Source organism: Pseudopodoces humilis, chromosome 1 (genome assembly GCF_049639895.1).
Source record: "Pseudopodoces humilis isolate 2021_Gansu_Grassland_sample_001 chromosome 1, ASM4963989v1, whole genome shotgun sequence".
NCBI lineage: Eukaryota > Metazoa > Chordata > Aves > Passeriformes > Paridae > Pseudopodoces > Pseudopodoces humilis.
In genome coordinates this window covers 112,317,050-112,338,665 of record NC_142200.1, presented here as the reverse complement: position 1 = coordinate 112,338,665, position 21,616 = coordinate 112,317,050, and the positions used below count along the sequence as shown (strand labels likewise).

The following is a 21,616-nucleotide window of genomic DNA, read 5'->3' as shown; positions in this document are numbered from 1 at the left end:
TACTTTTTCAAGTTTTATTTCTCACTTAAAAAATAAAGGTATCTTAGAAATCTGTCTACTCACAGCTGCTTACCTTTGATGGCAACTGGTAGGAAAAACATATTAAAGTGCAGTAAACAAGAAGGTCCCCTTTATGGCTCCACATTTCTCAGCCAGTCTTCCAAAACAGTGAATGTGATTGCTTTTAAAATTTATGTTTTTCTTGAAGTGTTGTATTTTCACTTGGATACAGCATTTTTGCTAGAAAGGAATGTAACTGATGTTTAAAAGTTGATAGAAGTGGGATTTCAAGAAAAACATGAGATAGTACAGTTGCTAATTAAAATAATATAAAGTTACTAAAGCTTTATCTGTTTTTCATATATACTGTGTTTCTTAATGAAAGAACAATAGTATTTAAAGTACTATTTGGAGCATTTTTTGAATGTGGACAAACAAAAAATCAAGAAAATCCAAATTATAGGTTGTATAAATAGAAATGCAGATTTCAAAGACTGTTAGTGGAATTGCTTGACCACAGTTCCCCTTAGATGGAGAAAGTGTGAGGCCTCTTTAACTATCTGGGTAGAGCAGATTTCAACTTTCCTGAGTAATCTATGTTCCTGCTACCCGAAGTCATGAAAGACCTGAGAGCAGAGCTGTTAACTACCAGCAGGTCGTAGGTGGGTAAGCAAGTCAGTTACCAGCTGTTGAACAAAGTGGGGAGATGATATGACTTCTCTCAGATCACTCTTCTAGGAAAGCTTTTGTCTTGGTATCCTCTTCTTGTAATACTGTCCTAATTAATATGAGAAGCTGCTACAGTCCCTTTTGTTGTTAGGACTGTAAAGCTTTGTATTTCATTCTCCTCTTCACCTTAAAGGTCTGCTGCTTTCAGCACAGCTCTGCACCGTGCTCCTGTTGTTCTCAAGGCCATCCTGGGTCCTTTGGTCAGAGGCTAAAAAGCCAGCAAATTATTTGTCATCTGTTTTCCCAGCTGCCATACAGAGTGAATTTGATGTGTTCTAGTGGTTGGGATGTCCTCATTCCTATTAATGTATATTATTTTTTTGGGGTTTGGTCATTTTTACAAAAATAATGAAAACTATTAAACTGACCAGCTGTGGTCCTTGGCTTTCCATGTCAGTAAAGAGCTTTTGCAGCTGAGAGTTTTGATCAACCACAGAAAGCTATTATAAACAGTCTTTACTGTAGTTTCCTTTATACTGTTGTATAATTATCTCTGAAGTACTGTTGTAGATCTCTTCTCATTCTTCCTACTGGATGCTGCCCAGTGTCCTGATGTGCCCTCTCTTTCCTGCATTTTCAACATTTGTAGACTTGACAACATGGGACTAAAAAGAAGGAATTTGCCTGGAGCACAGTTCTGTCATGGTTCTGGTTGTGCTGGTGTTAACACCAGTAGAGCTACTCCTTGCTATCAATCTTATGTGCCTTTTCCTTTGAATAATCAAACAGAAGATTGGGTATTTAACCTAAGAGAAAACTCAAGTTCTTTTTTGACCGTTTTTGGCTATCAGTGATATCTTCTCTTTTTGGGTTTTTTTCTTTGCTTGCTTACTTGTTTTTTTCCAGATGGCCCTGTGTCTTGTTTCCTTTCTAGCCTTCCTAGTTGAATTTGTACCCACTTCTCTTTGTCAGTGGTGGGATAGCTGATCCTTGCACTGAAGCCCTGTGCTTTGTCATTGTGAAAATCGTGGATGCTTCTGGCTAGCTTTGCCAGCAGGGGAAGCCCAGCTGTTCTTCCCAGGCCCTAAGGACTTCTCTCTGCTACATTTCCATGTTGAACCTGTGCAGAGCCAAGAGTTGGTCTTGTGATGATCCTTGTGGGTCCCTTCCAACTCAGGACATTCTGTAATGCTAATTATGGGAAGTAGATAAGTAGATCTAATTACTCCAAAGTGTGAATCAGCCGAGAAGCACTTTTTTGCATGTATTTGAGTTAGTTTTCTGTTTTGACCTGCTCACTGTGTGGTTAGGTGCATAATAATGATGATGTGATGGGTGTGGGTAAGGGCAATGTGGGGCTGGTAAAACTTCCCTTTTGGTGACAGGTGGCAACCCACTTGTTTAACTGTATCTGCATTTGTACTCTGTGTACTGCAAGCACCAGTATAGCCAAGTTGAGTTTAGAAAAAGAAAGTGTGGGGAGCAGAAATTCAGACTGTCATTTGAGCCAGTAGTACTCATGGTACTTCAGTTTTTCCTCTTGTCCTAGTCTCACAGAATTCCCTCATATGGGCAGCTTTGGAGTTATACACGGAACTTTTGTTCACAGGATCAGTAAATTTGCCTAGCTGAAAAATTGCCTAACAGGAAATGTATTTACCTTTAAAGGAAATTAACTTCCTCTTTCATTCACCACAGGGCTGCTGAGCCTATCTGTGTGGGCAGAGGGAAAAGAGCATCATAGGGATGGGGAGAGGACAGGAAGGCTTTGCCAGCTTGCTTTGACTGGAATGAGTGGAGCTGAGGCACATAGCCTGGTGGTGCCAGTTCCTGCCATGTCATTCAGCTGAACTGATTTGTCCTGTTTATAAAACATGCATGGACATTTTCTGACAGCTCTATCTTGTCTGTTGCCTATGTACTGTAGCAAGTGTTTGGTACAGTCATTGCACTGATGCTCTGCAGAAAATGAAAATTAAGGATATTTGTAATATTTTATCTGTAAAATAATATATTTGTAGAAATCTGATATTTGAAATATTTTAATATGAAAATCAGAGCATGGAAGCAAATCTAAGTCCTGAGCTATTTGTTTTTAGTGTTTTTGTTGTATGTACATACATATAATAGAGGCTTTTTCCCTGCTGTAGAAATGCTAAGAAGGATATTTTTGAGGAGAAATGTCTTTTAAATGTATATTACTCATTGTAATCCTCTGTTGTTGCCAGATTCCACTAGTAGTATCACATATGTAATACTGTGTAATCTCATAATGTAATCTCTTGGCATTAGTAAACTCTAAAAGATGATGACTTAAGAATGACAAATGTTGGTTTTGATTGTTTTTAATGGAGAGGTAACCAAAAATGCTCTGAATAAGTGTTTGTAAGCTGTAGGTAACTTAAAACCTGCTTCTTTCCTTAGTTTCAATACATTACACTTTTTCTTCATTTCATCTCCTTTTTAATAAGCGATTTTAAATTGAAATGATTGTCACCCAAAATAACTCTGACATGTGAGCATCCTAACTGGTGCTATTCTGAAATGTGATATCAACTTCAAAGGTTGAATAAATAGTGTGTTTGAAGATGAAAATCAGGTATTTGGTGTAACTGCACTGGATTGAGCAAATGTTCTTTAAAAGTTTTTAAACTCAGAAACTGAGAAGTAAAAAACTATTCCTGATAAATTCTCATCCCTTTTTTTTGAATAAAGTGGTTTTGGAAAAGCAGTATTTTTTTTTTCATAATGGTCTGTGTTGTTTATCCCAAATCACTAGCTGTACTGAAGAGAATTCTGGAGACAACTGAAAGCAAACTACAAATTTACTTTTAAGTATAGAAATCAGGCAGCAGCATTTCTTCCTTTTAAGTTGGATTTCTCAATGAAAAAGATCCTCCATTGAATAGACTACATTTTCTTCTGTAGAACTGAAGTCTACCCACATAACCGCACAAATTCTAGGTTGTGCTCTATATGTGCTGTTTTTCTCAGCTTTGTGTCAGTGAATGAAAGAGTACATACATATCATGTGCATAGAAAAATACTAGTATCCAGAAATAAAAGTATTTAACTGCTGTGCTGTCTGTATGCAGATTTTTTTATTCAGTAAGGCAGAAATTCAAAAGTGCTGCCAGAATTTACTCCTTTATTTTTGTTTCATAGTGCTCATTTAACAGAGTAGAAATATTCAGGATAATGCTCATATTTTTTATCTATTATCTATTATTATCTAAATGATAATTATCAAAATAATATAATAATAATAAACTATTATCTGTTATTATCTAATATCATATTTGTATGAGCAAATTTAGGACTTTCCATCCTTTTAAACTGTGTGGTGCTTTCATGGTACTTTCTGCTGCTGTTTGTGACAGTTTTAGTGTAGTCTTGTATGTTACATAAACAATGTTATTTCTTTAGATTGACTTTTTCTGATGTATAGATAACAATTTTTTTTTTCAAAATTATCTTTTTTCATTCTTGCAGAAAATTCTAAGCTGAGACATGTAGAAAAAGATGTTTTGATTCCACAAATAATGAGGGATCGAGCCAAGGAGCTGTGTTCAGATAAGGTGCAAGGTAAGAGTCAAATATTCCTTAGGAGATCAGATGTATTCACTTTTGTGCCCTGGAGATAATCCTTGTCTTTGAAATCACGTAGTCAGAGAATTAATATGTGTGATCTCCATCCTATCAGTTCACTGTGAAACCAGTATTGAAACATATAAATCTGTTGTGTTCGCTTTGGCTGCTTAGTGATGTGGACTGTTTTCCAAAATGACTTGTTCTTAAGGGCTGTAGAATTTAGTATGAATAATAAAAAACTTTTCACATCTCAGTCTGGTGGTGACAGAGCAGCACAAGAGTTACTGTATTTAAGTATTTACTACCTATATAAATTCAATTGTCTCATGTAAACCTCCAGTTAAAGCATTTCTCATTATAATAAATTTGTTTAAATATTCCCAACTTACTGCATCGTTTTCTTGCCCCAACATTGAAATGGTCCATGCACATAAACACACATGTTACTAGACAAATGTTGAAATAGAGTGATGCAGTGTACTTCTGCTTTCATTTACTTTTGAAGAGTACTGGACAATAACTCTTTAAAGTGGTGTAACCACCTCTGCTGAGAGCTACTTACACACAGGTTAGCCAAGAATGCTGCTGTAAGAGTGGATGAAAAGTCATGGAATTACTCTGTACAAGTGTCAGCTTTCACTAGAGGGCATTTGCATCTGGTCATCCAGATCTGTGCTCTTTAAACTTCTTTTGTTCATGCACCCCATCAGTAAAAAATTTCTGACTGCACAATCCCAGTATAGGTATATTAATTTATAAATTATCTAAATGTACTTACATATTATGTACACTATAAATGTAAAAATAGAAGTTAAAAAAGATCAGATAAAGATGAAATAAACAGTACTTTAAAATGTTTTTAAGCTGTTTATCAATCTGACAAGATTACTGTTAGTAACAGTTCTTTTTATCGAGATCCGTACAACTGAATACGCATCATAATTTTTAAAATCTTTAACACTGAGACACAGGGATTTGAATACCTGGTTCTAAGTTTAGTTTATTTCAGCACTTGATCTTAATGGGTGTCATGCCTGGACAAGATACCTTACAGAGATGCATATATCACCATGGAAGGGGATCTATGAATTTGCATAGTTGCTTTCACTTACTTAATTTTACTTAATTATACTCATTTTTCAGTCGTATCCACAAGTTTTGCAATTGTTTTGCTTAAAATTGGGTTAATAAATGATCTTCTTCCCTGATGTCAATTAGCTTTTTGTTCAAAACTACAAGGTGTTGCATATCAGTGTTTTCAACCCCCTAAAACTCTCTTCGGGAAGATTTTTAGTAGGTTAGAAAGTTCTGTTTATATCCTTTTAAAGTGTACAGATATAGGAGGTTTTTGTCGGTGACACACGTTTTGTTCACCAGCGAAACCAAACCAAAAATTACATAACTAGGTAATCATATCCAAATACTTATTTTCTAAATGCTTTCTCCAAAGCGCAAGTTTCTTTTGCAAAGGAGTTACTTCTTACTCATTGTTAAAATGACACCTTCCCCTTGAAGGGACACATTGAGTATTTAATTTTTGGAGATTTCTGCTAGGTAGCAAACTACTCACAGCCACTTGTCATAACTGAAAAGGTCAGTGGATTTGGAGCACTTGTCAAACCTGACACATTTTTTTTTGAAATGACAACTCTTTTAAGCGCTTTGCCACAAGTTATCTGGAGAATGAACCTCTGCCAGGGATGTTTGTGGCCCCATCCCATCTCATTACAAAGTCTGGTAAAGATGCCACTGTTTGAAGGGCTTGTTTTTGTCAAGTTTTATACATATATATGTGTGTGCGTGTGTATATATGTATAATATTGATGTCATCTTGTAGCACGTTGTGCACTCCTGGCTCCAACTATTTTGCTGCAATAGCTCACCTCTGAGTGGTGCAGTGAAGGAGTTTCATGTGCAGTGCTAACTCTGTAGCCTTAGACTGGAATCCCTTTTTTATTCCAGTCAAAGCAGCCAGTCCATGAGTAGCTACATTCGCACAGTTTTTCCATAATACATTCTTTTTTATTCAAGAAGCCACTTCCTGTTGAGAATAGATCTTCTCCAGTACATCCTTCCTTCAGTGGCTCACAAAAAAAAAAAAAAAAAAAAAGGCATTTCATAGTTGAAATGCAAATACCTCAAGGTGTGAGAAGTTAAAAACTTCTGTACTTTCACTCAGCTGTATAGCAAACCTCCCACACAGTGTAACTTGTTTTAACATTTGTTTCTTCAAATTTTTATCAGTGTCTTCTGTGCATCTTCCAACAGTATTTACTGACAAAGGAGTGCATTTTAGTTTGTTGCCATATTGTTTTACCTGAATTATTTCAGTGACTTTTACCATGGCAGTAAGAACAATTGTTTCCCTGATGGCATGTGGCTTTTTGTGTTTCGCTATTATTTAAGAAACTTCAAAGGAAGTTTCTGGAGTTTTGTCCTTAAAGCACTCCATGACTAGAATCAAGTCTAGGTAAAGTGGACTAGTGTATTTTTAGGCAGCTGCTTTTAGAGAGTCTCCAAAAAATATAAAAAAGAAGTGTTACAGTAGTATCTGCCAAAGGCAGGTGGCATCAGGTGCCTTCCAGTGCTGCCAGAAGGACTTAACAGACCTTTTTTTTCATTTGAACAATAGCTGAATCATTTTTACTTTGAACTATATACCTGTTGGTGAAAAAATGAAGATGAAAAGCAATTGCAATAGTGTGGGTCATTTGAAAGATGTCGGTTAAAAGTATTTTGATGGCTTGCTATTTGTATAATATTGTTTGAGATTAACCAAAGGGACACTGTGTATGTGTTTTTCTCCTCTGAACTTCGTGTGACAGGAGGACTTTGGTTTCAGCATCTTCATTTTCTGTGGCAGCGACCAATATTGAGGTTCTTGAGCTGTGAACTGTGGACCTTGCAGCTTCTCCATCATTTTCCCTCCATAAATTTTAAAGCCAAATGTTATGGTTTTTCTGTGATGCTAGGCAAAAGTATAATTTCTTCCTTCTTTCTTCTGTATGGAGTTTAGTTTTTTATCTTTAGGAAAATAAGGTTTGTGGATACATCTATCTCCCCATCATTCCTCAGTCACCTGTGAGCCAGCTTTGATCAAATTGTGTGAAAGTTAGAAGTAGAAACTGAGTATTTCTGAAACATACTTTTTTTAAAAAAAAGGCAGGCAAAATCCCACACTAATTCCTCTATTAAAATAAAATGGTGGTAGCAAAGCTTCAGTTATTCTGTTGTACACCTTTTCATCTGGGTGGAGGGGAGAGACCAAACCATGGGAAATGAAGCTTAAGCAGTTTTGTGATCAGTAGATTTACCATCTTAGAAATCCATTGTGAGATTATTCCTGGAATACATTTGTCTTGTTAGTACACAGGGATAGGTGTTAATCAGAGTAAATAGGCTATGCTTTTTATGCTGTAAACAATTATAAGCTATGAACATAAGCTGTGTAATTAAGTAATCAAAGCTCTTGTGACTTGGTTTGTGTGCTGTGGAGTGTACACACATGCCTGAGATGGAGTTGTTTACACTGAGGGCAGGGATACTCATTTAACTTGCTCTCAATGTAGGATTTTCTGCTTTATGTTAAGTTCATGTTCAGAAACTCCTATTAGTAGACCTCTGTTTCTTTTTGTCTTTAGGAAATTGTGATAAATGCATCGGTAGTGTAGGAAATAAAGCTGTTCCACAAGTATGGGCCCTTACAATTGGCTTGATCAGGCTGGGTTCACATGTGTCCCTATGGGGAGCCCCTATACATTCAATAGTGCTCTGCGTGAGCACAGGGGTCCATCTGTACCCAGCCCAGTACCTTAGCCTGCAGCTATACCACCTAGAGCTGTGTGCTTATCAGAGCTAATAATGCAAGTAATGACAGCCTGTCCAGCGCGTGTTCCAGAGCCGTCCAGGGAAAAGAAACCCCAAGGGTTACAAAAATAAATAAAAAAAATAAAGGTTTTGTTAACTTAAGAAGTGAGCCTGCCACCCAGTTAAATGGGTGGCTCATTGCTGTGCTTGGCTGTTAGCCTACCAAAATGGCTTAGGGAAGAAATAACCATGGAAAGTATATCCAACTGATAAGTTTTAAGAACAAATATTGTGTCTGATCATATTTCATTTTACTTAGATTATTTAAATTTGCTTACAGCTTTTTTTTGCAGATTGTTCCAGTTCTTGTGTGGTGCATGTTTCTTAAGAATTTTGTAGCTCTCAGTATCAAAATGGTTTTTGTGTGATTTAAGATTTTCAAGCAGTTTTTTTCAGTGAAAATGGATGTATTAGTAATTTTATTAACTTGGGTAGTAATTCTTTTAATGTGCTTTCTGGGAAACACTAGTCAATTTTCTGTGACCATTATGTAAATATGCTTCATTGTGTTCATATCCATGCACTGTGTGTACATGAAATTGTGGGCAAAAGTGTCAAAAAACAATCAAACAAAAAAACCCCAAAATATTGTCGTACAGGAATGTTTCACTGTATTTTTACAAACCGTAGTACGAGTTTGCCTGAAATAATATTACATTATATATTTCTGTATCAGCATGTCCTTGCATTTCAAACCTAAGTAACTAAAAGGATCATTTATTAGTCATTGCCTCACTTACTGCTTTTATGAAATAATTTCTTAAGCAAACTGTTTCGCTGTTTTGCTTTAATTTCCAGTTATAAAATTTAAATATGAATAAGCTTCTTCAAGGCAAAATCGTAGCAAATTTCAGGAACCTGGAGTTAGCATTTTTCATCAGAATGGTGGCCTTTAGTACACCAAAATTTCTGTAGTTTCATCCAGCTGTGCTTTGCTTTCCATGACTCCATGCTCTAAAACTAGGGACAACTCCATGCTCTAAAAGTAGGGACAGTCATGGAAAAACCTGCAAGAGTTGTGGCTGATTCTTGATCAGTTCTACAGAAAAGTTTTTCTAATTTCTCGAGAGCACTTACTCTGCTGTCCAAAGTTACAGATTCTGAAACTGAACTTGATGGGGATTTTTTTTGGTAACAGAAATACACAGACTTGGATTGTCAGCTTAATTTGGTTTAATTTTGCATTACTTGGCTTGGACAATAGAAACGACTGACCATGAGATGTTGTGGGTTTAGACTCTGAAGAAGTTGTCTTGAATTGAAGTTCCAAAAAGAAATTCCTGGGTCCCAGAGTCATAATAATAATGAAATTAATTCTGTGTTATATTTATTATTTATTTATTATTATATTTATTGTAGATGTTTTGTGTATTTGTTGTATTGTAAAGCAATTCTACCCACCTTCCAAAACCTCACAACCTTTTTTTTTCCTAGAAGAAGGACAACTTGCTCCAGAGACAAGGGGCTTAAGTTCTGAACTTCTTTCCTCTGAATTTTGTTGTCTGTTAGTGTCACATCATCTGGATTTTTAAGGTCAAAAAGAGGGACCTGTAGACATCTGTAACTGAGACTCCATTATAAGATTGAGGGATTCAAGTAGGAAATAGACCTAGATGCTTTTCAGTGTGACTGCAGGAACAACTCAGCCTGGTTCTGCCATTAGAAAGATGGTGCAGTAAACGTAGCCATTTCTTATTTTAAGCGTATTGTGGGAGACATCCATTTGATCAAGATGACAAGTTCTTCTGTCCTTTCAAAAAAAATTTGTTAGTCTATTTGAAAATTTTTACGAGGGACACACAAGGAAGATATTTCTACTTGTGCCAAGTTGAGGACCTTCACTGGAGAACAGTGCTGTGTTGGTTCTGATGTCTGTAGGAGCTGTGTAATTAAAGCAAATGGAGTTACATTGCTGAAAAAATCTCATGATACTTGGTAGGGCTTTAAAAATGGTTTGGAAAGTGTGGCTGGAAAAGGACATTTCCAAGCAACCACCCTCCTCCCATTTTCCAGATTTCCCATTAGCCCTCTCCTCAGGGCACGTGTTGATACTTAGTGAAGATGATGGGATGCAACACTACTGCAGGCTTCTCTACAGTTGAGCATGACCAGTGTCATCCAGAGTTTTGATAATGTGCAGTTACTCAACAGTCCTGTCACTGACATTATCTCTGTCCCCGTAGGGGCCACCTGCTCTAGACCATGACCCTTACACCTGACATAGCAAGGTCCATAAATCTGAAGAAATTTCTGATTGAACTACATGTGGTGCTGTACATTTAAATGCCCAAGCACACCTTTAGATACTCCTTCTTAAAAAGATCCATTCTTTTTATATATACTTTCCTATCAGAAATGCAGATAATGAAATTATCTGAAATCCTTAGGAAATTTTGCTTGATGTTGCTCACTTTCCTTGGCGTTGCAAAAGGAGTTCTGTTTATTGTTGCCAACCCTTGTTGAATGCTGAGGGAGGATTAACCTGTTGGTACCTACAGTTCTGACATCAGAAGATGCTAAGACTCAGAGTAGAGGGAAATTACATGACAGCTCTACTTAAAAATTTTGATGAGTGTTCTTGTCTTATAGCAAATTAAAACTAAAATCACCATTTAAAGCTGAACTTCGCTCATCCACTTTGCATCATTATGAAAATATAGTTCTTCCAAATTTTTTTTTTCAAGTTCACATCTCCTAGGAGTATCTGGGAACAAAGTGATCTTCTAATTGACCAAAACAAAAAGATCAAGTGACTGATAAAAATCAATGAGTTAACATGACAGCTGCTGGTACCCTTTTTTTTTAACTGAGCTGCTGTGATCAGAACTTGCTTACATGTCCATATCATGGACATATGCTTATGACCATATTGTTCAGAGTTTGGTGGAAAGCCGGAGAGGTTACAGTGGAAGAATCACAGATTTTTTTATGACCAAAATAGCCTTCTCTTAGGAGAATGAAAAAAAACATGCTGCATTATTATCTCCAAATCCATTTCTGTGAGAGAAAGGTTAGTATAATTTGAGAATGGAGTTTCAATTCAGCAACAAAACTGAAGGTGGAGAATGGAAGGAAACTGTCGTCCTCTGTTGCTGTATTTATTATCTGGATATTATTATCTGAATATTGAAGTATATTATATTCACATTGTGTGCAATGGCATGACCCTGTATGAAACTATTGGTATTACATTATGTTATATGTGTTGTGCAGTTGTCAGTTATTTAAATTATTTTAGATGTTTTGATAGTGTACAGTTATATTTAATACTGCTAGTAAATTGCTATGAGCTTTTTTTCTGGGTAGCATTCCTCGAGAGTAAGATGCTGAGTTTTTATATGATGTTCTTATTTGCACACAATAGCTTTTATTTTGGAAAAATATTCAATGCTATATATTTCAATGAACATTTTTACTCTCGTCACATTTAACTATGTGAATTAATGCAATCTCTAGAGGGATTATGGTATATTGAGCTTTGCTCCAACAAACTGGGCAGAGAAAACAGCTATATGTAAATTAGAATTTGAAGAAATTAGATTCTAGATTTGTGTGGGTTTGTTTGTTTGTTTGTTTGAGTGAATGATAACAGCATTAACTACTCTAAGCTAATTTATTGAAAAGAAATAAGAGGGCATATTGTCTTGCTTGGTGATAGAAATTTCAGTGTTCTAACAAGTTTTTAGGACTTTGAAGAAAATGTTCAGGGAGGGAACTTGCCTGGTTTGATTATTTTTGTTCTTCCCCCCATCCATGTCATTTCAGCCCAGCTGATGACAAGAAATGGGTCAGACTGCTAGTTTTACCACTGCAACTTAGTTGTGTGGGGTTTTTTTCTTTTTTTTTTTAATTTTTTATTTATTAGGGAATGGAACAGCTTTTACAGGGACAAAGAGAAATGAAATCACTTTCAGTGAAAGAAAGAGGCCTCATTATAGCCACCAACAGCAGTTATTGACAGCTACACTTCCTATTAACAAGGAGCATTTAAGAGTTTGGCTGTTGGATCTTTGGACTTGATCTAATTTGCTAGCATTAATTAGTTTCTTTTGAGCACAGACACTTGGTGCTCACAGCTATAGATTTAGAGGACTAATTAGGACAGAAAATTGAACAGAATGGGGTAAGGCATTAACCTTCAACCATTACCAGCTGGGGCTCTGATAAAGACCACAGAGTCCAAATGCTCCTATTCATGCAAAGAGTACTCTAATGAATATCAATTTCAGCCAGGTTGCCATATCTTACAATCCCTGTCTTGATTTTGATTCTCTTACCTGGTAGAGATTTTTATGTATAGATATTGAAGTGATATTGATAGTTCAGAGCTCAGAAATGAGAACCTCAAGAGATTGATTACCTGTGTTTTGTCCAGTCTTTCAATTTGCTTTTCTCAAGTTACAGATTTTATTGGTTTCCAGCTAAGATCCTGAATTTCAAATTGATTTCCCTGCCCATCATAAATACATTAACACTGCCCAGATTAATTACATATTCTTAACAAATGCTGGTTTAAATAGGGGATACCTGTGTGGTTTTGGATTATTGTAGTACATGGTAGTAATATCCATGACAAGAGCTCCCCAAGCTAACTGCTGAAAGTTGAACCATAGGATTGCTTCTTTCACAGCTCGTATGGTGAGATACAATTATTGTATTACCCAGGTCAGTTGGTAATCCAGTTTTAGGAGGAAAACTATTCTTCCAGACTGGATTCATGTGTTGTAACATCTGCAGAATGGAAATACTTTAGCTGTGTATAAGGGAATAAAAAACCTAATTGCCTTTGTGCTTTTATATCGTTTGTTGGATTGTTGGAAGAGTTGAATTTGAAACTAAGCATCAGAATCATCAGTTATTTCTACCCTTTAGTCATATTACTACTCCCTGACAAACTCCCCATTAAAACTGAATCATTGTTGCTGTCTTCATTTGACTTCTGTACCTGGAAATTCTTTGCCCACTGATGACAAAAGTTTAACAGTCCCTTCTCTGTCATAATTTCTCCAAACTTGTTTTTTTCAGAAATGATGCCAGCATTGATGTATATGCCTTTTATGTGCTCTGTTTCCAGTTCTCCAGTAGTACAGTTCTACAGTGTTAGGTTGAATAGCTGGTTTTGTGTCTTAGGATCCTGGTAAGGTAAGATTGGCACAAACCATAAAAACAGAAATATTCGATCTTGCCTGTATCTACTGATCTTGGGGTATTTAATGGTATTTAGATCAGTATTTATGGCACCGTGTGAAGTGAGTGTCCATAGTGGAGGAGACATGGTCAAGTTATTCCCCCAACAAAAGGGTGAGGGTACTGTTCCAGCCACTGACTAATACCTTTTCCCAGACATAATATACGGGGCTTGCTGATCCCATAGTTTTCTTTTGCAGTTGACACATTTTGGTTCTTCTGTGTCAGTCATTTTTATTACCAGCAAATGAATGCAAACTTGGGATTCTGTAGGGGGTTTCTGCATCCATTCAATTGATGGTGGTGATAACCTATGGGTGCAGTGTTAGAGTGTTACAGTGAGGTGTTACTGTGGTGTAGGTGGACAGAGCAATGGCAGTTCATGTGACTCACAGTAGCTGTTATTTTAGCTGCCTGTCCTTAGCAATGTATGAAGCAGTTGCTCTGCAATTTTGCATTATAAACCCCTCTTAGATACTACATTCAACAGTTACGCAGCACTTAGTGTAAATAAATCTTAATCCTTTTAAGAGGTCATGCTATATTCCCATTGCCTGTGTATAAATATTTATGTTGTATATGAATTATTAATATTACCCTGGGGTTAGTTTCACACAGAAAAGAGGTTATTTTTCAACTATTGAAGTCAGAATGTGTTGTATAGATACCATTTGGTTCAGCAGTGGAAAATGAAACTTAGTTTGGTCAAAAAGTTGCTACTGTGTATTCAGAAATACAATAAATAGTGAGCATTCAGGCAACCTAAAAGTAATACATTGGCCTTGTACTCAGCATAAGGTGATAGGGGGAAGCTTTTGTCCATTCTTTAGAACACACGTGAAGTCGACTAAGTGTATTTGCTAAAGAAAATTGGTTATCCAAAATCTCAGAAGTTGAAATGAAGCTCAACAGGAGTTAATACTAAATGGAAATCAGAACAGGAGTTGTGGTTTTACTTAATATGCTTTGATTTAATGAGATGGGATTATGAGCGTTGCAGTTTCAATCTCCTGTATGTTGGAGACCTGTACCTGTTGTACGTATCTTTGTGTAGGATGTTGTGACTCAGCAGAACCGGTAAAAAATTGGGGCAGGAATCACAGGTTTTATCAGGCAATAAAGGAACACAAAGTTGAAATAAGATGTGGTTTTCTAAGTGTTCTTCATGCTTTTTGGTCTAAGTGTTCTTCATTGTTTGCTGAAAACAATGATATCTCAAATTTGCATCCTGTTTTGGGATGAAAACATTATCAGCTTCTTTTTCCATGTAGAGCAGTAGTTCTAAAGATTTCTTTGCTCAAACGGAGGGAGTTGTCCCTCTAGCACTTTTTCTTTGATGTAGTAGTTAATGGGTCCTCTGGTTACAACACTGACAATGCACAGGTGTTTTTTTTATGGTAGAGATATGTTGTCGGTTGCTGAACAGAACTGTGTTCTTATACATTATTTTTCAGGTCTGCTTAATAACAATAAAAAATAATTCCCCTCTTTCCCACCTTCAAATTTAGTTCTGTTGTTGTTATGACTGCTTTCCTGTAGTTGTCTCTGTGGTGCTGCATAGAAAAAGAGTGGGGAGATTTGTGCTCTGAGGAGTATCTTACTTAAAGGTCTGTTGCCGAAGAAGGGAGTAAAGGCTACAGTATTGAACAGTCATAAAACATTGAATTGTCATCCCTCTGAATTTTAACAGTCCTTCAGAAAAGACTGCTTGGAACATTTACTGCTTCAAATCAGGATGGATACCTCTACAGGAAGTTTAATCATGTAACAGAAGGCGAGATTGTTTGGATGAGGAATCAAGAGCTGCAGAGCTGGTCAGAGGATAGGAAAGGGGGTGATCAAGGAATCCTAGAGCTGTTCAGTGCTTTGGAAATATGGATGAGGCTTTAAATTTATGATCAGGGAACAAGAAAAGCAGTTTAGCTGCTGTATCCTAGATTTGAGAAGGATACTAGTAAAGGATTTGGAAGGAAAGGAGGGAAGGTAGTCATTCTGATGGAACAATGAGTAGGAAATGAACTTATACGAGGAATTTTGAAGAAGATAATGTAGAAGATCTGTGCATGAAAATTTCCCTTGGATGGAGTAAACAGATTCTTCTCTTAGTATTTATCCATTGTATTGGTAAGGAGTTGAAATGGTTGTAGGGAATTTGGGACTTTAATTATGGTATTAAGAGATCTGCCTTCTTACCTTTTCCCTAAAACAAGTTTAAAGAAAGGTTTATTTAAGTCAATAATGCCTTTTTATTTGGCTTCTGATATTTAAGTTCAAGATTTGCTTGTATTACTTTTGTCACCTATAATATTGTACAGTTTATAGTTTTCTTTCTTTCTGGCTGTGATCTGGAATCCTCAAGGAGGTTCTAGTTCTTCTTTTCCCTCCTCTTCAACATACACAGAATATGCCCTTCAAGCTTTCAGATCAACAACACATTTCAGGCATGTTTAAATAGTTCTTTTTGAAGCACAAAATTAAAAAATTATTGTTTCATTTGCATGCCAGGCTTGATACAGGTCCTGCTTTTTTTTTTCCACCTTTTCCTGGTGACAGAAATGTCCCATACTCTGCTGTAATGGGATGCTTGTGATGCTGGTGAAACTAAAGCACTGCAAAGTTGTGCCTTGAGATGTAATCTCACCTATGGCTGTAGACTGTCAGACTTCAAAAAAGTTATTTTAGGGAGACACAGCTAATGTTTGCAAAAAGAGCTTCTGAATGCTATGGTTTAATATGTGGGGAATGTACAGAAAGTGTGTAATGTGTAAAGACAAAGATAGTTGGAAGTAGGACTTCTTGATGCAATCTAGTCTGGTCTAGCTATGCTTCGAAAGCATGACCCTCAGTTCTGTGAAATGCTTATCAAACCTGAGTGCCTTTGGGGGGCACATTTATCAAACATGAAAGGGATGCAGGTCTGCAAAGGACTTTGGGAAGACATTATCTTCTCTTGGGGCCATACCTAGTATGCCTGTGTTTGTCCTGTAATTTGATTAATGTTTCAGTGCTTAGTTTTATTTTAGCATTCAAAGAATGCTTTTTGCATTCTAAGTTTTTTTTGGGATTTAATGCCTAAACGAACTTTTCTTTGTATATCAAGCAATTTATGTTCTCAGATACTGGGGAGATTCCTGGCAGTGATCTGAATAAAAGCAGAACTTTAAACAGAAGAAATAGGATGATCTGATTTATGTTAAACAGGCAAAAGGGAAAAATAAAGATAAAAGGCTTATTCGGTAACCATCCTGGAAAACTATTTCTATCAAAGTCACTGAAATGGTTTAGGGAAGGTGTTGAACCCTGAGATTCCAGAGTTGTTTTCAGGAGCATGAAGAATTTTAAATACAAACCCCCAAGATCTTTAATGCTGTGATGTTAAAAATGACATTTAAATTCACAAGCAGAACTCATGCTTTCAGGTTGAAGAAAATTAGATCCAGTAAACAAGAGTGCTCACAGTCTGCAGCTTCAAACTTTCTTGCTTATTACTTTTTTTCCTGCCTTTGGGGTGATAATTTTCTACAGTGACTCTGACAGCCCAGTCAAAATGATTCATAAGGCCAGTGCTGAAAAGAACTCATTATTTTTCTCTGGTGTAAATAATCTTTGTCATTTCTGACCTGTCCTGATTTCCTCCTTGTGCTTCTTTGCATGTCTTTTCTGAGTGGTTTGGTTTGTTTTATGTTAAATGTAGGCTTCAGCATATATCTAGTTAATGAACAGAAACTTGCCATTGCTTTCCATAGAACATGGACAAGAGAAATATAAAAGAATGTATAGCGTTTGGGGTTATATAACTTAAGATTTAATTAGTAATTAACTAATCTTTAATGGGGTACTAGAAGAGCTCACAGCTTCTCTGGTGTCTTCAGTGACTTACACCAGAAGTCCTATATTTAAAATATTTTATATTAGCTACACGTAACAATGCTTCATCACAGTTCAGTGATAGTATTAATGGTTCGTCAGCTTTTTTCTTTGTAATAGAGGTGTCCCCATACTTTTGAAAACTATTCCAAATTTAAGGACATTAAAAAGCATATTCATGTATGTATGTGTGATGATTTTTTACATTTTATTTTATACATTCCAAACAGCTTGAGGAAGTTTTGAGTCCTTTGTGGGGCATGAAAATGGTGTGGAAAAGATTCTTTTGCTTCAGCAAGACTGTTGTGTAAGTTTATTTTGATATGCTCCATCTGTTGAGTAACTATAAGACTTCAGCAGTTCTAAACCAAAATTCTGCTGAGGGGATCTGTCTTCTTCACGCTGCTGTCAAATTCATGCAAATACTACTTACTGACTGCACAAATCATTGAGAAACATTCATTGTTGGGCAAAGAATATTTACTAAACTACAACCCCAAAAAATAATTTTTTTGCTTCTACAGAAGGAAGATATTTAACAGAGTTGCAAACTTTTGCTTCAGCTATCTGCTCTCACCAGTAATTCAGATGAACAGTTCTGTTCTGTTCATGATTTTGTTTTCTGCAGTGGTTTCATTGCAGTGCTGTTTGTTCCAGACCTGATATTACAAATCTCTGTGGCCCTAATGTTTGAATTGCAATGGCTTGACTTGCCTGAAAGCTAATTCAGCCACTCTAATAAAGCAGAGAAATAATCACCTCTGTGAATGTGTTAAAAGTACTTAAAGGTAACATTGTTTGGGTTGTGGTATCAGGTTCAGCCAGATACGTTTCACATAAGCAGTAAATCGTAACTTGACTATAACTCTTTTGTGTGAAACAGGTAGAATCCCCTTGTTTCTCATGTAATACAGTCACCATCTTCAGTTTGATTGTAAGGTTGATACACTGCTGTCTGGATTCTACTGTGTTATAAAGAGATCTGGTACTTGCAATCTTTTGTGTGTCCGCATCTGAACTGATTGTACAATAACATTTTACTTGGGCATTTTTGTACTAGCAGTTGTCAAGTGCTCAGGTCTCTAAGCCTTGGCTGAATTTGTGACAAAAATCAACACCTAACGCTTGTTGTATTTCAAGCAATCAGAGGGGATGAATGTGAGCAAGAAACAGTCTAGCCTTCTTCTTCTCCGTTTTGCAGTCTTTCAAAGCTCAAGAAGGATAGAAGTTACTCCATCCTGTTCTGCAGTGTTCAGAGAGGAGACTCTTGTAAGTGGAACAACCTTGGAGACTATGTCAGCTCCTCAAACTCCTCCTTTGATTTTTGGTTAAGTAGGATGGGAGACATCTCATCCCAATTGCAGTCCTCTCTCTGTCTCTCTTCCCTGTCCCCTTACCCCACTTCCTTATCAAGGCTCAAGCCATCAAGGACAGGAAGGTACTTTCAGAATCAGCTTTTTCTGATTTTCAGCAGTCAGAATTTTGGGTGCCTAAATTGAGGTAAAGTGTATTCTACTGGTAGTTATTCTTAGTCTCTCTTCAGACATGTAAATGGAGGTAAGACCATAAATGAAAGAGAGCTGTCATGATCAGAGCATATGGGACATTGACTTGATATTCATAAAGCAAGGATGGCACTGCTTTTGTTTTGGTTTTTGTTAGGGCATTTGGTCTCCTGCAAAAACCATATACAGACTCTTGGATTTTGCAAGCATTTCCTAAGGATTCCTTTGAGCTGTTTTTTTTCCTCACTGTCTCTGGTTGCTTCCATATCTTGGGAATCCCATTGGTTTGTTACTGCCTTCTCTAATATTAAGCATCAATGCATCTGTGGGTTCTGTGCAGTTGTGGACTGGCAGGATAGCATCTTTCAGCTCCCAGCAAGATCTGAGTTGATGCCTGCTGGTTTATGGCAAACAAGGCTCAGCTGGAGACTGGTTACCAATTTTAAAATTTGTGAAGAGCACTTGTAATTGAATGTAGGCTTTTTACATTATGGCTCCAATTACTTTCCTTTTTTTGTTTTATTTTGACCACTGGCAGCAGTCCTGGACTCTAGCTAAAGACTGAAATCTAAATGAAGCTATTTTTCATAACTAAATTGACATCTTGTTTCCTATTTCATCACTTTTTTTTTTTGTCACCAAATATATAAGGCTGAAATTTTGGTATGTAGGGGGAAACAGGCAAATAATCTCAATAGTGTAAACTTCGATTCATAAATTTGAGACTTGCAACCAGACTGCTGTACAAGAAAACAGATGCCGTGCAATAAATTAATACTAAGCTGAATAATAAACAAGATGTATTGTTAAAGGTCTTTAATGCAAAGAAAGTGATTTCAGACTTTCATATGCTTGTTTTCTGTCTGTTTAAATGAAGCCTTTGCATGTGTTTTCTTTATTGTTCTCTTTTGCGCACATTTGAGCTTTGTTGGGTTGAGAACTCAGTCTCTGGTTGGGCAGTGATTAACTTACACTAAATAGGCAGCAATAATGTGATTTCAGAATGAAAAGGATTCATTTCTTTTAAATGAGGGAAAAAAAAACCAGGGTTGAAGGAAATAGTTTACATAATCTGTAAACTAGTTAAGGAGCTGAATATTTATGCAGGTTGAAACTGAAGCTTAGTTGCCCTCTAGGGGTTTTACATTAATACAGCATATGCTAGCTTTTGGGTGGTTTTTTCTTCTTTCAGAATAAAGGTGAGACAAGTCTTTGGAAAAAACTTACATGCTGACAAATCTGTGGTGGTAGAGGCATGTGTACATCTGCATTCAGTGAGCAAAACTCATTTAGTTCAAAACCCAGAAAACGGAGGAAATATTTTTAGCCAGATTAGGTTCTTTTTAAGTTCGTTGTACCAGTGGAGAATGCACTCAGAGTCAACCAGTCATAGCATTGAAGTCCCAACCAGGCAAAGTCCTTACTTTCAATCCTAAGTAAACAGAAGACAAAAAGTCACAGGAGGTTGTAATGGCAGCACCAGGACCCTCAGTCAGTTTCTGTTCATGTCCTAGCTGCTGAATGCTGCTTCAAAGTCTTGTGTCCTCAGCTGCCACTGACTAATGCACAGGGATCTTCTGTCACTTCTGGTCTTACAGCAGGTTGAGCCCTGGATATTTGTCTGTGATTGAATGTGTTAGAAATAAACTTTGTCTCCTCCTTTAGAAAGAAATTGACAAAACCAGTACTCCTTGATTGCTTGGATAGATGTGTGATATTTCATTGGAAGTATCCTCATGCCATAGGAAGAAGTGTGACAAATGGCTTCTAAACTGGAGCTATATGCGTATATCCTCTTGTCTTAACTTCTAGTATTTTTGTAGCAGATGCACTATAAACATGCTTATCTGAACAACTGCTAAATAAATTCATAAGACTTTGGTTGTTTTTCTAAAAATGGAAACCACATTTATGTGATTATTGTTGCTGTTTCTTTCATAACACTGTTGATGCTCTGTTACTCTAAAATGTTTTTACATCAGAAACAAGATAATTGGAGCAGGCAGAATAGATGCACTTGAACAACCCCCTCCTTCCAAACTTGAGTCCCTCTACATACAGTTTGAGGAGCACAGTGTAATCAAGTTTCAGAAGGTAGAGCGGTGTCCCCAAGGCTTCAGTGTGCCAAACTACGCCTGGATTTGTGTTAGTAAAGTCAATGGTCTCATACAGATTTTTATGCCATTTGCCTGTTAAGCATTACACTGAAAAACAGTTTCTCTCTTTTGAGGGGTTTTCATACCTAGTTTCTGGTGCATTTTGTTTTGCTTTGTAGATTTATCGAAGACTTGTTTGTAAATCCCCTGTCTACCAGTATTTTATTTTACTGCCTTCAAAATGACAACTTTTGCTCTGAAGAAATGTACCTGGTTATTGCAGTCCTTTATTTAAAATGTTTTACAGAAGATGAAACTTAAATGTTGCACAGATACTACCAAATTTCCAGACATTGCTGAGTTTTGGTAGTGTGCTTTCTTGCCACATGGTTTAAAGCTGTATCTTCAAAACCATGAAATGAATAGGGTACTCTGAAATTCTAAGTGCCTCCATAGTCAGTGATGCAATTTTATGTGTAAAAGTAAGTTTACATACTTTATCACACTATGGCCACAATTGCAAAGGGTTGACTTACTCTTCATTGTTCACTTCAGAATATGGACACAGCAGAATTTTTTTTTTCCTGGAAAATTTGCACTTTGGTTTTGTCATCCTTACTAGCACTGAGTAGTACCTCATTCAGCAAGAATTCTTTGTGGTGAAGAATTCCTGCCTCTACACCAGCCTACGGGTAGTCACTTTTGAAAAAAAGAGACTAAATATATATTGCAGAGTAGGATAAGCACATGGTAACTGTTTTGGAGATGTTGGAATAGTGGTTGGGGATGAATTGTGACCTGTGAGGGAAAGTAACTTCCTCTTTTAATAACCTT

At 36.6% G+C, this 21,616-nt stretch overlaps 1 protein-coding gene across 3 annotated transcripts in view; it reads left to right on the top strand.

Moving 5' to 3' along the window:
* CMC1 (C-X9-C motif containing 1) overlaps positions 1 to 21,616 on the top strand; it is a 40,730-nt gene that overhangs the window by 6,844 nt on the left and 12,270 nt on the right. For 2 of the 3 annotated variants that reach the window (XM_014248676.2, XM_088053976.1), the window contains exon 2: positions 4,162 to 4,254. In XM_014248676.2, the coding sequence (XP_014104151.2) occupies positions 4,162 to 4,254 (93 nt within the window). Of the gene's footprint in view, positions 1 to 4,161; positions 4,255 to 17,415; positions 17,489 to 18,382; positions 18,451 to 21,616 lie in introns of those variants that run through there. The other variant, XM_014248678.2, reaches the window with a different exon arrangement.